Here is a 16,406-nt window from a genome sequence, read left to right as displayed (position 1 = left end):
CTTGAATCCGTATTACATTAGCTAATGTCCTAGAAGCTATTTTACAAGAAAATTTGGACTTTCAAATTTAACTGTATTTTATATGAAAATGTGTTGTTTGTGCTTAAAATAATGATTTCTATCTGTGATGCTTTTAAAATTGTAATAACATTAGCTTAGGAGATATTCTGTTACATCCTATCAACTGTAGTTATTTTTTAAAAGTTGGGTTTTTTTATTGATTTTTTAGAGAGAGAGGGAAGGAGAGGGAGAGGGAGAAAAAGAAACATTGATGTGAGAGAGAAACATTGATAGCTGCCTTTTGCATATCTCCTATTGGTGATTGTGCCCACAACCCAGGCATGTGCCCTGACCGGGAATCAACCAGCCACCCTTTGTTCAAGGGATGCCCATCCTGAGCCACACCAGCCAGGGCCAAACTGGGTTATTTTAATATTCTTTCTTTGTTCCTATTTTCTCACCAAGTTAATAGTAGCCATTTTTCCCAAAGAATAATCTTCTCTTTAAAGTGAATTGTGATTTTAAAATCCATGGAATTTGATTTATACTATAAGTATACTGAGAAGTATGTTATGTCCTTATTCTTAGAAGCCAAATATTTATAGATAACATAAGTAACTTGCATCTTAAAAGAATCTGGATTGGGTTCATTGCTTGAGATGTGACTTAACCATTCATACTGGTTTGTCTCAGAAGTTTTATGCCTGTTCACTTTGAATAGAGTAGGATATTCAGGATGTTGATTTTTGATACTCAGATGATTAAGCAAATGTTTTTCCAAATTCCTGTTTTGCTCCAATCTCCTGTCTCTGGAGCTTTCTCAGTTAGGACCTCATTCTGAACCTTGAAAATGAACCAAGTGTTAGATTGATTTCAAACGCTTGTTTCTGTTGGACCACTCTGTGGCCCAGCCCTGGAGCCAAGCCCCGCGTTAGGCTGCAACCAAAGCAGCCTGCCTTTGAAATGATACTGGGTTAGGTTCCCCTTGTCTTTAGACTTGCATAGGACTTCAAATGGTAGTTTTTATTCCTAGTCCACTTATTTTAAAACTGGAAGAATGGTTGTTTAGTAAGTAAACCCTGTATGAGCATTCATGTGAGTCACTTTGCTGATTTAGTTAAAAGGAGGAAAGGATAACTAATGAGGGCTGAAGGTTTAAAGCCCATGAATTCATATTCTTGTTCTGATATGATAAGTATTTCATCTCATGTCTAGTTCCTTCTCTGTGAAATGGAGATAATTTTTACTGCTCACAGGTTAGACTTAATTTTAAATATAAAATTGCTTCATAACTTTTACAAACAATAATTACACTCCCCTCAGAGTAACAAAGTCCAAAGTAACCTGCCTCTTTTGGAAAGAATATAGGTCTAAGAACGCTAGCTTAACATCAATATGTTATTTAGAATATCTAATTTTTAAATGAAAACCACATTTTAAGCTATCACTTAAGCTTTTGAAAACAGGACCCATATGTGTCTCCTTTTCTGTTTTCCCACAGCAACAAGCCTAGCTCTAGGCACACAGTTGGTGCTTTGTTAACTGCTTCTTGAATGCTTCTCACAATCCATTTAGGCTTAGATTTTCAGGTGCTATCAACTATTAGGGCAGATGTAGCAAAGCTATTCTTTGATTGCATTAGAAATACAGTTCATAACTATACCTCTTCCAGTACACACTGGGCGCATACCTTCTCCCCTCTCCCCCATCAGCTGAACAATGTGAAGGTTTATGTTTCTACAATAATTCATAACTCTTAAGAATCCTCCAGACTTTACTTAAATGTTTCTACAATAATTCATAACTCTTAAGAATCCTCCAGACTTAATGTAACTTTACTTAATGGTGGTTTGAATAGATCAATAATTTATTCCTATAGATCTACAAAGGATTCTTTCTGTAACCAGAAGGAATTGCATAACTAGAGTCTTATGTTTTTACTAGAGGCCCCATGCATGAAAGTCATGCAAGAGTAGCCTGCCCTTCCCTCAGCTGCGGGCACCAGCTTCCCTCTGGCACCCAGGAACCTGAGCTTCCCTCTGGCCACCAGCATGCAGCCAGGACCCGGGCTTCCTCCAGAAGGTTTTCTGGAAGGACATCTGGTCTAATTAGCATATTATGCTGTCACTATATTATTTTTCTATATCTCTAGTTTCTCCCTTTTGGTTATCTTCAAAATACCAACCAAAATTATGAAGATATGCCTAAGCTAATGAATTCCCAATAGCACTGAAATGTTTTTCTCCTAACACCATGAACAGTAATTCACCTTTTCAGTCATGAATTGCACTCGAATGTGGGCCTTACGTCTGGTCCTTAAACACCCTCGTTATCCTTTGGAACAGGAACAGTCATGCTACAGTTGGCAAAACCGTTGTGTGCACAATGAAACTCTTATAGTTTTGTTCAGCCTTGAATCTTGTTTTTTTAAACTTAGAATTTATTTTTTTATTAATATGCAGATAATTATAGCATTTTGGGAGAAAATCAGCGCTGTGAGTTATCTGGCCTATGCTTCTTGCCTCACTACTCTGTGTGCCACGTACTGTTGAGTTGTCTCCAGCGACCCCATGAATGAGTGGTGTGCTCAGTGTCTCGGTCCCAGCAGCTCCTTCCAGCAGCTGTAGACTCAGCCTGTGGCTTCTATTATGGAGTCTGTCCTCCTCACAGTTGGCCTTCCCCTTCTGCTGCTGCCTTCTGTTTTTCCCAGCATTATTGTCTTTTCCAAAGAGCCTGCCTTGTCTTGATGTGCCTGAGGTCGGACAGTTCAGTTTTGTCATACTTGCCTCCAGTGATGTTTTAGGCTTAATTTGCTTCAGGACCCACTTGTCTGTCTGTCTGGTGGCCTGGGGTATTGGTAAAGCAATCAGTCCTCCCAACTGTTTCAAGTGAATCATTTGTTTTCTGTCAGCCTTCTCCCTGTCCAGCTTTTGCATGCAAGGGTGTGGGTAGCCTCGGCCTTGATCTCTAATGATACATCTTTGCTCTTGGTGATCTTTTCTAATTTTCTCATTGCTGCCCTTCCTAGTCTCCGCCTTCTCTTGATTTCTTGACTGCAGTCTCCATTTGAATCGATGCCTGATTGCATCAGCTAATATTGTTTTATCAGGTGTCTGATATATAGTTTATTTAAAGGAATTAAATAGAGGACCAACTTGTTTTTTTTTTAAATTGTTCCATTCAGATCTCCATTATGAGCAATAGCTTGGGATTAGTTGTCAGTGACAGACTATATATTTTATATGCTTTTTAAAATAGAGAAGGTGAAAAATAATGATTATTGCAGGTAAGAGGTTTTAGTCCATTTTTGTGTTATATGAGTTTGCCCTCCAAGAAGTAGGATATTTCCTTATAAAAGTAACAATCAAGACAGTTGTTTATATAGTTAACTTGCCAAAGTTTTTTTTTAAAAAAAACACACCTTTACTCTTTGCCCTAAAACCATGATCCCACACCCATGACTAGAAAGAGCATATCTCTAGGGTGCCAGGGCTCAGGTCACTGCTTTAGTACAGGGTTTCTGTGCCTGCGCAGCAAGGGTGCTGGTGGCAATGTGTCCCAAGTGTGTGTGTGTGTGTGTGTGTGTGTGTGTGTGTGTGTGTATGTATGTGTGGAGGGCGGAGCTGTGTCCAGACTTAGGATGGCCTATTTTCTATCAGACCCACAAGCACCATCTACGGGCTGAAATCCAGGTAAAACCTATTCAGTATGAAATGGGACTTCTTTTTTAATTTCCTAGCATTATTTCAGTTCCCCAAGTTCTGTCTTTCCCCAAGTTACAAATGTTGGGGAGATGCTGTCCTTATGGTTCCACTCTGTAAGTTTTAGTAAATACCAGTTTATTAGCCTAACTACATTTTTATCTCCTTTCTGTTCAAAAGATGCCAGCAATGAGAGTATTTTGCTGAATTGATAAATTATTCTGCTTAAGGACAAGCAAATCACTTGGTAAAATCAGGAATATCTATTATTTCTCCTCACTAATAACTCTTGCCAGGTTACATTCTGTTGTTGCAAGTTTCTGTAATTTTCTCCTGTGACACCTTTCTGTTGTCTGACTTTAAATAAAATGTTTCTAATAGTATTTGTCTGGCAGTGCATTGCTTTGCTTTAATACATTCATCATTTAAAGACGAAGTGTAGTGGAGCCGTGTACTCATATAAGAGCTTGTAAATGGAGCCCACTCCTGCCTTCCTGCAGGGAGAGGGGGGTGGGCATGGCCACCAGTGTATCCATCAGGAGGCTGCGCGCACTACACCGACTTCCATCCTGCAGGCCCTGTGTCCCCATGCTGCGTTTGCTCTGGGAAGTATGTCACATGGGCAGAAATTAGTTTTCTATTAAAGGATCTGAATGAGAGGTTGCTAGCAAATAGGCTGCTTTGGAGCAGAGCAGGAACTCCAGGGTCAACGTCAGATCTCCTGGCAGGAAAGGCTCTCAGAGAGCCTGGTCACTCCTCTACCCCCAGCCCCACCCCTTACTATGATTGGAGCAACAATGAGGTGACTCATGCTTCCCTCAGAGGTTGGAAACCTCATTAGAAAACGTCTTGTGGCTTCTCCTGTCTGCTCAGTCAGGACGAGGGAGCCCTGGATTTAAGTGTCGAGCAGCCCTGACTGTGGCCACTTCTCCCCTGCGCGAGGTCGCAGTGGACCAGCCAGGACTCGGCATGGCTTCCTCGTGGACAAAACAAGGACTCGTCACTGATGTCAGAGCGGCATGTGAGTGCTCATCTGTGCCAGTGGCTGCCGGGCTGCTGCGATGGGGAAGACGGACTGCTTCCCAATGACACTGCAAAGCGAGTCTCCCTCCCTGCTTTGTGGTGAATGCCAAAGGATCAAGCACAGGACACATTTTAGAAGCTACAAGGAAAGGACTGTCCAGTGTTACTTAAGCATTCCACTCTAACGGTGTGCTTCTCCAACACCCTCTCATGAGGTGGCTCTGCTCTGGCCCATCCTCCACAGTGGCTCGCCGCTGCCCAGCGTTTATGACAGTCACAGTAAGTCCACTGGCCTTTAGCCTGCAGCACAGCAGAGTTTCTCGAGGGCCCCAGAGTGTCCTTAGTTATCCTTGGAACCACTTCTCCAAAAAGTGAAGGAAGGAAGCCTCTCAGCTTCCCTGAGGTCGCCTCCTTCCTCGAAGTAGCATCAGGAAGTCAGTAAAGGGGTGCTATTTTGAAGGTTATTAATGGACTTTCTCTTTTGTCTTTCCGAGTTTGCAAACTATCGCTTTGTGGCAGCCACACTCAGGTGAGTGTGTTTTCTGTGTCCTAATCAGGACTCTCAGTTTCTATGGCATGGATGCCCTCTGACAAAATGAGGTGCCCGCCCATCAGAAGTCAACGAAGAGGCCCCCATGGTCTTGAGCCATAAGAATCGAGAAGGGGCCGAAACTAGTTTGGCTCAGTGAATAGAGCATGGGCCTGCAGACTGAAGGGTCCTAGGTTCGATTCCAGTCAAGGCATGTACCTTGGTTGTGGGCACATCCCTGGTAGGGGGTGTGCAGGAGACAGCTGATCTATGTTTCTCTCTCATCGATGTTTGTAGCTCTCTATCCCTCTCCCTTCCTCTCTGTAAAAAAAATCAATAATATATATATATATATATATATATATATATATATATACAATATATATATATATATATATATATATATATATATATACACAATATATATATATATATTTTTTTTTTATTTATTTTTTTTTAAATCGAGGAGGGGCAAAATCCTGAGGGAGGTTGGTTGATACTTCCTGGGGCACTCCTCAACCAGAAGGCCACAGTGCACCCCAGTACATATCCAGTGGGAAAGGCCAGAGTGTGGGTGTCCATGGTTGGAACGATGGATACCAGCCAGTGGTCCCCCTGGGACCAGCACAGTGTCACAGGGTTCCCTGCCCCTGCCCCAGTGCATAAAGGTAAGAACCCACTCCTTTCCACGTCTGCGGTGTGTGACCTAAACTCTGCAGCCCACGGACACTTGCCGAAGAGCAGCCTCCATCCCCTTAAGCATCGGGGTTTTCAGAGCCCAGAGCTCACTGCAGCCCACGGGGCAGTTTGCTCCGAGGCCTCAGCTCCTATTTCGTTTGATCCCTGGCTCAGAGAGCCTGTCAGCACGGGTGTGCAGCTCTCAGCCAGAGCCAGGTGCATTGAGAAGATACCTCGTGAGATGTTCCAGGAGGCAGACACTGAAAATGTGGTGATGCATCACTCAAACGTCTCCAATACATAGAGAGGAAGCAGGACACGAGCGAGGCTGAGCAAATGTGGCTGCAAGATAGGTTAGAGAGAAAATTAATTACAGCCAGCACCCACCCAGCCACTGCCACCGCTGTCCCCACAGGCTGGTTCCCATGGCGACCAGAGAGAGCCTCAGGGCCAGTGTCGGAGAGCATCTGGGAGAACAATTCTCAGCTTTCGTAATGCTCTGGTAGTAGGGCTGCGAGCGTGGGGGGAGCTTTCGTGCTGGTTTTCCGCAGGCCCAGCTCATCGCAGTCCCGGCTGGAGGTTTCCTGAAGCCGGTGCTGCAGCAGTTTCCTTCTCCACTGCATGCAGAAGGCGGCAACTTCCCGCTCCTCCGCCTCGGAGGACAGCTGTCTCAAACCCTAGTGGAAAGAGAGACAGGTGAGCCCCGGGGACACTGCGCTGCCTGGAGCTCTGGGAGATTCCTCTGAGGGGCGGGGCTGGTTTCCTGATGGTCTCACTTTGCATTAACAGAGACCAGGGAACGGTATTCGGAGAGGCCCTCTGGCTGGGCACCACTCATTCTGAAAGGAGAAGCACAACAGTGCAAAGAGCCGCATATTTATCAATATAAGATGTTCTGAGAGGGTGATTTTTAAAACTCTCTCTTTACCCCAAATTCTGCCTCCTTTGGATTGTGCCATATTCACTTTGCTTTATGCAAAGGCCCCAAGGGTCTGGCCAGCGAGCGGCCTGAGCAGAGCCAGAACACAGGTGTATGCTCGGCTCTAATGTCAGGTTCACTTGCACTCAGATGGCCTGGAGATTAGGCAGTGGACTGGCTGGCCTAGACTGGTGCTGCAGGACCAGGGGGAGGCTGTGGGTGTGGCTGTAGGACCAGCGGGAGGCTGTGGGTGTGGCTGCAGGACCAGGGGGAGGCTGTGGGTGTGGCTGCAGGACCAGGGGGAGGATGTGGGTGTGGCTGCAGGACCAGGGGGAGGCTGTGGGTGTGGATGTAGGACCAGGGGGAGGCTGTGGGTGTGGCTGTAGGACCAGGGGGAGGCTGTGGGTGTGGCTGTAGGACCAGGGGGAGGCTGTGGGTGTGGCTGTAGGACCAGCGGGAGTCTGTGGGTGTGGCTGTATGACCAGGGGGAGGATGTGGGTGTGGCTGTAGGACCAACACGAGGCTGTGGGCGTGGTTGTGATGGATGGAGGGACACTATTCCTTAATGGCCAGGCCTGAGCTTTTCTCTCAATCTCCTTTATATTCAAAAGACTCTGAAACTTGTAGCTAAAATATGCACATTTTCCAAATGTTTTTCACTGAATGCTTCTTGAAATGAAAATTCTCCCTCTGCGTTCTTAGCACCTCCAGGCACTAGCCCACTAGTCCCAGTCTCTGACTTCATCTAATAAAAGAGCCAGTCAAATACATAAATACAAGGGGGAAAACAGACAAACCTGTAACTACAAATTGGGCTAAGTGCTACAAGGAGTTATACAAGGGACTAAAAGAGAAAACTGGGTGTGATAGTTTGAGTATGGGAGGTGTTCCATCTCCTGAGGAGGCGGAGTTTAAGCTTGGGCCTAAAGGATAAAGGAGCCAGGTGTGGGGAGACTTGGCAGAAGTTAAAGGGTAGAGGCACATCTCCCAGGTAGAATGATACCTATGAAGGCATGTGTCAAGGCCCTGGACAGGTGTTCTGTGAGGCATTCAAGTGTTTCCATTTCCAGCCTCCACTTGGACACAGAAAGCTGGAGACAGGATTGCTCCCCCCGACAAGAAAGTCAGATGATTCACAAAACCATAACCTTTCTTCAGTATCATTTTTTTAAATCTGCACCCAAAGGTATTTTCCATGGATTTTTAGAGAAAGTAGAAGAAAGAGGGAAACACAGAGAGAAATATCGATGTGAGAGAAACATCCATTGGTTGCCTCCTGTACTCGCCCTGGAGTCTGCAAACGAGGTACGTGCCCTTGACCGGAATCAAACCCAGGACCCTTCTGTCCGCAGGCTGAGGCTCTATCCACTAAGCCAAATTGGCTAGGGCCATAACTTTCCTTGAACCCATTAGGGAGCTGAGGTTGAAGGACATCAACTAGCCTGAAATCTAAGAAAAGACAGTCACTTTCACACAATGTGGGCACATCACTGGCTCCTTTAGGACAGAGCATAGGGGAAAGACGGGCTACCAGAGACTGATAAGAAGACTTTAGCTGGAATTCTTAACATGTTGCTAATCACCAAATGCACACAAGTGTGAGTATACAGGACCCAACAGAGCCATGAGCCAAGAACAGTCCACACCTGCTCTCGGGCTCTCTCTGGGCCCTCCTCGGGGATCCTGAGAAGGATCTGGGACAGAGCAGGAGGTTGGGAATGTCCCTAGTGTGGGAGCAGCCAACACAGCAACCAAAGGCAGGAACCCCTGCCCACATTGTCTGCTATGAAACAAAGACCTAAAGCCACCCTGCCATCCATAGGACATAGGGTGAGGCCATGCAAGAGGAGAAAGGGACAGAATACAGGCCTCTGCATGGGGGGAAAGAGGAGAAAATGGTCCCGAATTCATAACATTCAAAATCTCCTATTGCTGGGGGAGGATTAGAATCACTGAGAAAGCCCCAACCTCTAGACCTGGGACGCCAGCCTGCCTTCAACTGAGGCTGAACCACATCCCCTCCAGGCAGTGAGTCACGAGTGACAAGGAAGCTGTGGGAGAGGCAAGCACCTGGAGGAGAGCAGCTCCCAGGTGCACAGCAGGCCTCATGCTGCAAGCGGAGCAAGGAGAGTGACGGACACCCAAACCCAAATCCCAAACACGTCAGGGGTGGCTATCGCTATAACAGATACGCACAGATCAAAACCTGGCAAACCCCCACACGAACGGCTAAGGGAAGCGGGTGCCATTTTCAAGCCTACATACTATTCAGTTCATCTCTGCCAGTCTACACATAAAGTCAAGTTTCCAGGGGGAAATTATGAGACATGCAAAAAAGAAAAGAAAACAATTGACTTTCAAGAGATAAGGAATTGAACAACCCGTACTCAGGTATGAGCTACTTGTTGAAACTATCAGATAGGAAGTTAAAAATTACTATGGTTAATGTATTAATTACTTTAGTGGAAAAAGTAGATGAAATGCATGAACAGATGGAGAATTTTTAGCAGGAAACAAAAAATTATTAGAAATAACTGAATGAAAATGCTAAAAATAAGAAAAAGAAAACAACATGGTAAATGATGAAGGATGCTTTGACAGACTCATCAGCAGACTAAACACTGCTGAAGAAAGAATCAGTGAAACTGAAGGCAGGTTCATAGAAATTAGCCAAACTGAAACACACAGGAAACCAAGTGGCAGGTTTGGGATAGAATCAAGTTGATTTTTTTTTTTTTTTTTAGATAAAGAAGCATTGATCTATTGTTCCACTTATTTATCCATTTATTGGTTGATGCTTGCATGTGCTCTGACTAGGGATCAAACCTGTAACCTTGGCATATTGGGATGACACTCTAACCTACGGGTGTCGAACTCAATCAGAGAAGGGGCCAAAATCTAAAATCCAGCCTAAATCACGAGCCGAATGGTTTACTGAACAGTCATAAACTGTCATTGTGATGGAAACGCAGCGGAGTGCAGTGATGACAGCGCGGGGCGGGCCACACTGCAAGGCCTGGCGGGACGGATTTGGCCCGCGGGCCTTGTGTTTGACACATGTGCTCTAACCAAAGGAGCTACCTGGCCAGGTTGAATTTAACAACTAAGAAGAAGGTTGAGTTTCCTCATGCATGTATGCAGTATATCATGTTCCTGTCGGGCTGTGACAGCCCCGCACATGTGTGCTCCACGTCAGCACCTGCTCTGGGATCAGCACTTACCCTGAGACTCGCAGCCTCTGCAGCCCTCACAGTCTTGGAGACGGCCCGGAGGAGCTGCTGTGCGTTTCCCAGCAGGAGCTCCTCAGAGGACTTGCTTCTGGCCAACGAAGCCTTGACACTGGGGGTTACAGGAGGAAAGCAGCTGACATCCCACTGGATGAGAGGCGAACCTCAGACAGCCCAATGCCAGAGTGTTCGCAATGTGAGCCTTCGTGTTCGCAATGTGAGACTCAGAGAAAGAATGTGCTAATGAAGTAATTTGACGTTTTAAAGTAAAAATGTACATTTGGATACTAAAAAAGTATGACTCATATGGTATCTATAAATTAACAAGAAGTGTTTTTAATGAAAGTAACTGAAGAGATATACTTAAGTAATGAACTTGGGTAAAATCTCAGACTTTCAGAGCCTTTAGGATTTAGAGCTTGACAAATACACTGTAAGAAGCAGACCTTGTCTCTGTGATCTGAGCACTGACAGTTTAGGGCCTTGCTCACCTTGGAAAGGCAGCCCCTCCCAAGGAGAGCCAATTCCTGGAGGTAGTGAATGGTCAACTGAAAGTGCACCTTCCATATGCAAACTAACCAACCCAAACCCCGCCCACCTTCTCCCACTGCAGAGCCTCTGGAAACTAGTCAAACCAGCAGATCCTAAACCCCTGTAACCTGCTCACCCCTCTTGCCTACTCCTCCCAAGAAAACCATAGCAAGGCTCTGGCCTGTTTCCCTCTCACTCCTGCTTTTGATGGACCCTGCTTGGACCTACATGGGCCTGCATGGCCCCACGTGGCCCATGTGGCTCTGCTCCTAGGCCCTCTGAGGGTCTTCTTCCTTTCTGACAGTCATTTCCATGTGTGCGCGTCCTACCATGCCTGATTTAAACAAACCTCGAGCACCTGGATTTGAAGTGCTAATTCATTGCAGTTCCTGTAGTTTAAGTAGAGAAATTTGAGTAGCTAATCTTGAGATGTTATGTGCCTGAGATATTTCCTAAACTGGTGATTTTCCACCTTTTTCATGCCATAGTTCACAGAAACTAATTAGTAAAATTCTGCTACACACACACAAAACAAACAAACAAACAAAAAACCAACAACAACTGTTTTTGCTGTTATGACCAAAAGAAAAGAGGTATAATTTTGATTTATTCACATTGGATGGCTAATGTTGTGTTAGCTATTGTCATTATTTTATTTGACAATCTAAGGGAAAAGAGGTCAGTGCCCTGACTCTTGCAACACTACTAGTTGAAAATCACTGTCCTAGATAAAAGTAACCAGGTTACATTTTTAGTTTAAAATGTAAACTAGCAGCTTTCCATAATATCAGAATATTACAAACTAGAGGCCTGGTGCACAAATTCATGCACTACACAGGTGGGATCCCTCAGCCTGGCCAGCAATCAGGCCAATCAGGGACGAGGGAGAGGCTTAGGGAGGCTGGCCGTGGGAGTGCACTGACTACCAGGGGGAAGCTTCTGCATTGAGCATCTGCCCCCGGTGGTCAGTGTGCATCATAGTGACCAGTTGTTCGGTCATTCAGTCACTTAAGCTTTTATATGTAGATATATATCCGTTACTGATGAATGTGCAGTGTAGCTTTAAGGCACTTGAGTTGAAATGAAACTGGTCCATACTTATGACATTGTATATTGTCAACACGAAAGCTGTTGTAAGCAACAGTTAGCAAAACTGCTCACGTCCCGTTCAACCAGCATGGCTCAGTGGTTGAGTTCAACCTATGAACCAGGAGGTCACTGTTTGATTCCCAGCGTGGGGCTTGCAGGAGGCAACCAATCAATGATTCTCTTTCATCACTTACATTTCGATTTCTCCCTCTCCTTTCCCCTCTGAAATCAATAAATATATATTTAAAAAGCAAAAACAAAAACAAACAAAATCTCACCTCCAGAGTTCAGGCACATTAAATTAATTCACCTTAACATAAGTTATGTGCTAGCATAGTCTTTCTTGGACAGATAACACTGAAAATATTTGCACTTTGCAATTATTTTTACTGATATCTGGCTTTTTTGGTTATATTATTAGTATAAAAACAAATAGATCACTAATGGTAAAATTTTAAACATAATTATAAAGCACAGACTTGTGTTTGTAGATGGAGCCTGTCATGCAAACACCAGCATGTGTGTGCGATGTCGCAAAGGGAGATGGGGGGTGTCAATGCCGGTGGATTTGATTCCTGAAAATCCTTACGGTTACTCTATGTTTGCACCTACTCAGGGACAAGTTTTCCATGTTAAGTCTTATTTTTCTTTCTTACATATATCATCTGATATATTTGTGATAAAATAAGAAACAACAGTGGCTTAAATGCATTTCTGGTCCTCTGTATTAATTTGAAATTGCCAGAATCAATGTGGGCTCTTGGAGGATGAAGCATTAAAAGGAATATTAAAAAAAAAAAAAAAAAAAAAAAAAAAGGCATTTCCTCCCCACTCAGCCCTCTGGAGCCTGAGACCGCAGAGCACAGCTGCCCCCACAGCGGGTCCCACCACACCGTCTACCTGGAGATGATGCGGAGCTGGTTGCTCAGGGTCTGGATCTGCTCCACAGCACACAGGAGCTCCTGAGAACACCTGTGGTCGATGCAGTTCTTCGCAATGATGCGGGTGAGCCTGGCGAAGTCCTGTCCAGATGTCGCAACTTTCCTGGCAGAGGCGATGAGCTGCTCTTTGGTCTAAATCCAAAGAAATTACAAAGAAGGGGGCAAGCAATACTGTCGCAGTTTCCCCTAAGAAATCGGTGGCAAAGGGTGCCTGGCACCACTTTCTGCAGAATGAACACCGTTCAACGTGGTCTCCAGCAGGAAGGAGAGGGCTCAACTGGGGAGGTCAAGCTGAATATCCCATAACCTTCGAGTTATGGGAGGCCGTAACCCAGGACTCGAAGGTGCCCAAGAAAACTCAGACCACAAGATAGCAGTCTGGTGTAGATCTCCGCCAAGAAAGGAGATGCTGCCCTGCCAGGTGGCTCAGCTGGTTGGAGCATCGTCCTGTAGCCCAAAAGGTTGCGGGTTCGATTCCTGGTCAGGGCACACCCCTAGGTTGTGGGTTTGATCATCAGTCAAAGCGAGTGAGGGAGGCAACTAGTGTTTCTCTCTCTTTCTCTCTCTCTTGCTCCCTCCCTCTCCTCCATTCTGCTCTCTCTAAAAAGCAACGAACATATCCTCAGGTGAGGACTAAATAAAAACAAACAGCACACCCCTTCGATCTTCCTGCCGTCCTCCAGCTGCACCAGCCACAGTGCTGGCGAGGTCTAATGCCCTTCCCCAGGGTCACGGAATTTCCCAGCTCCCGGCCAGGACCCCGGGTCCCCCGCCTGTGTGGCCTGTGGCCCTCTAACTGCCATTTCCAACTTTTTCCAATTTACTCCTGAGCACCAGGCACTTTGGTGCTTGAAATCGGGTTGGTAGGAAGATGGGAATTTGAGGGTTTGGAGGAGAATTCTTCATGTTCCTCCATCTCACCAGGCATGAGCCTCACTACTGAAATTATCCTCTGGGCCCAGCCCGTGTGGACCAGTTGGTGAGCATCATCTCTTGCACCAGGAGGTCGCTGGTTCGATTCCCGGTCAGGGCAGCCTTAAGGCCCGCTGAGGGGCCATGCTGGAGGCAGGCAATGGATGTTTCTCTCTCATCAATGTTTCTATTTCTCTCTCCCTCTCCCTTCCCCTCTCTCTCTAAAACCAATAAAAACATATGTTTAACCAATGTATCCTTTGGTTCTTCTTTAGGTGCTATTTCCCTGGGAACCCCATGGTGCACAGGATTTGCATATTCCTGGCCCCTTCGACCACACACCATGGCCGACACCCAAACCCTGTATGAATTAGATATCAGAGAGGTTTGGAAAGGAATAGCAGTGAGCAAAAAGAGGTCACCACTGCCAGGTCTGACCTAAGGACCTTGGGGTCACAGTCCAATGAGATACTGGCTGGTTGAAGTGGGCAGGGTTGGGAAGAGGGATGGGACAATGGCAGGTCCTACTGACAGGTGTTAGGGACTGCTAGGTTTGGCTTATGGTCACCTGGTCAGGGGGCACCCTGACATCCAGCCTTCTCATCTGGACTCCCTTCCCACCCAGGATGAGAAATGGGGCCCCAAGCAGCCTGGCCATAGCTTTGGGAACCATTGGTACCTGGCAGACCAACATGGAAGGAGTTTTCCAAATGGCTTTGGAGCCGTTTTGGCTCTTCACTCTGGTCCCCACTCTTTTATTTTCTCAGTGTTGGTAAACAATGCTTAACTGAATCCGGATGAGGGCCAGGAGAGTTAGGACAGGGCCAGGGTGGAAGCGGCCCCTCCCGTAGGCAGCAGCCCTCCCCTCCAGGCCATGCTGGCCCTAAACAAGGCCTGTGGAGGCTGTCACCCTATTACCTCTATTTGGGGCAATTTTAAAAGATGTAAGTGGCCCCTTAGTCATCCTTCTGGAATACAAATGAATCCTTGATTTTATTAGGCTGCAGCTTCTGACAATTTATCTTTCTGGTGACTAAGACAAAACTGTGGTCATTGAGCCCAAAAGAGGAGAGGAAAGGAGAGGTAAAGTGACATTTATGATGCAGTAGACAGAGGAAGAGGAGAGCATGCAAAGGTGCTAAGTGCTGAGCACCCGAGTAGGAGAGTGGCCCTACTGTGTGGGGAGCCCCAGGCCCTGGAGGACAACGCCTGGTACCCACTCCCAGCCCCTCCCACTGCCCAGTCTCTCCATCTCCCACGTCCCCGAAGGCCACGTACCAGGAGGCGCCCTCTGCTCCGTAGACTCTGAGCCATCAGGAGCACCTCCTCGGCCATGTCCTGGGTCATCTGGGTGATTCTGTTCCCGCTGTCCGTGCTGTGGTCCTGCGGGGGCCGCTCCGGCTCTGCCCCCCGCCAGGCCCGGCCGCCAGGGGCGCAGGGCGGGCTGCCGCAGGGCTGCTGCAGGGGGAAGACAGAGCTGGCGAGACGCCTGCTGCTGGGACCTTCCAACCACCAGGGGAGGTTAACGGCCTTGTCACCATGTAACTGAGGGAACCGGGAGGGCTTCCGACTGCCCACGTGCCAGCTGCCCTCAGCACCTCTCCTAGCCCACGGGAAAACGGCGAGAAGAGGAAACGGCGGGTCCCTGTCCCTCGGGGCCATTCACCCAGAATCTGCACAAACTGGAACCTGGCAAAGTCCGATCCCAGGACCGTTACAACAGCAGTGTCTTTCCCGCCGTGACTTTGCAGACCTCACCCGGGAGAGGGGGGGATCTATAGGTTCCTGAAATTCGGGAAACCCTGAGTGTTCCAACTTTGGGAGCCCAAATCCTGGCCAATGACACCGAGGGCCCGTGGGGACCCCGATGGGCCAGAGGACTCATCTGGGACGACGGCTCAACTGCAGTGAGCGAAAACAGGGAGAAAATGGCAAACGCGTGATTTGATGGCCCTTGAGCTAAGGATTAGGAAAGTCGGGAATGTTCTTCTCAGCTTGTGTCTCACATGCAACCGCAGGGACCCTCCGCTTCCAAAGCTAGAAATGTCCCCAGGCTCCTCTGCGGTGAGGGGGGGCACACTGGAGACCCCGTAGCCGCGCTGACTGCCGTTAGAAATAGGGAATGCCCAGGCTGTGACTTACAAGTGCCCGGGCGACGAGGAACCCCTTCCCAAACCATGTGGCCCCAGCAGGCTCTGACAGGTGCTCACGATTGGGGGTGCTCTTCTGGGATGTGGGGGAGGAGGGCTCTGAACGAGCTTGCTGTGGTGTCTGCCCAGGGCGGCTGTGCCGCGTGGCCAGCAGGTGTTGATGAGGAGGGGAAAGTGTCAGGTGAGCTGACAGACATGGAATGTGCTGTCAGTGAAGCCGGTGGCATTAAGTGTCGGGGAAGTCCCAGTGGGAAACCAGAAAAGGAGGAGCCCACAGGCTATCTGAGCAGATGGGCCGGAGCCAGGGAGGCCAGACAGCCTGGAAGGGCTGGGAGAAGGAGCTGCCCGCCAAGCGCCAAGCTACATTGGGAACAGGGCCCCTTCGCAAGGCAATGGTTTGTTGTTGTTTTTTTTAATCCTCAACCAAGGAGTGAGGATATTTTTCCCATTGATTTTTAGAGAGAGTGGATGGAAGAGGGGGAGGGAAGAGAGACAGGAGAGAGAGAAATATCAGTGTGAGACACACCAATTTTTGCCTCTCCCATAGGTCTCATAGGCCCTGGCAGGGATCGAACCTACAACGCAGGTATGTGCCCTTGACCAGGAATCGAACCCGGGATACTCTGGTGCACCGCCAATGCTCTAACCACTGAGCACACCGGCCAGGGCTCAAGGTAATTACAAGAAAAGGGAAGTAAAGAGATGA

General features: G+C 47.3%; 1 protein-coding gene across 1 annotated transcript; it reads right to left on the bottom strand.

Annotated features, from left to right (window-relative positions):
• Positions 1-6,341: 6,341 nt before the first annotated feature.
• On the bottom strand, positions 6,342-15,003 carry LOC123652241 (vinculin-like). Its single transcript, XM_045580984.1, has 4 exons — positions 14,829-15,003; positions 12,598-12,770; positions 10,072-10,189; positions 6,342-6,608 (listed from the first exon to the last, which is right to left on the bottom strand). The coding sequence occupies exons 1-4, from the start codon at positions 14,895-14,897 to the stop codon at positions 6,414-6,416; spliced, it is 555 nt and encodes a 184-aa protein (XP_045436940.1). The 5' UTR covers positions 14,898-15,003; the 3' UTR covers positions 6,342-6,413.
• Between the last annotated feature and the right edge of the window lie 1,403 nt (positions 15,004-16,406).

The sequence above is a fragment of the Pipistrellus kuhlii genome, unplaced genomic scaffold (genome assembly GCF_014108245.1).
Source record: "Pipistrellus kuhlii isolate mPipKuh1 unplaced genomic scaffold, mPipKuh1.p scaffold_m20_p_13, whole genome shotgun sequence".
Taxonomy (NCBI): domain Eukaryota; kingdom Metazoa; phylum Chordata; class Mammalia; order Chiroptera; family Vespertilionidae; genus Pipistrellus; species Pipistrellus kuhlii.
Note: the sequence above shows the minus strand (reverse complement) of the source record. Positions and strands in the feature narration are given on the sequence as shown.

Coding starts and splice junctions, on each gene's coding strand:
- LOC123652241 (XM_045580984.1), bottom strand. CDS start 14,897: ATGACCCAGGACATGGCCGAGGAGGTGCTCCTGATGGCTCAGAGTCTA. Junction 12,771..14,828: donor GGAGCAGAGGGCGCCTCCTG/GTACGTGGCCTT, acceptor CTTTGGATTTAG/ACCAAAGAGCAGCTCATCGC. Junction 6,609..10,071: donor CAGAGGCTGCGAGTCTCAGG/GTAAGTGCTGAT, acceptor TCTTTCCACTAG/GGTTTGAGACAGCTGTCCTC.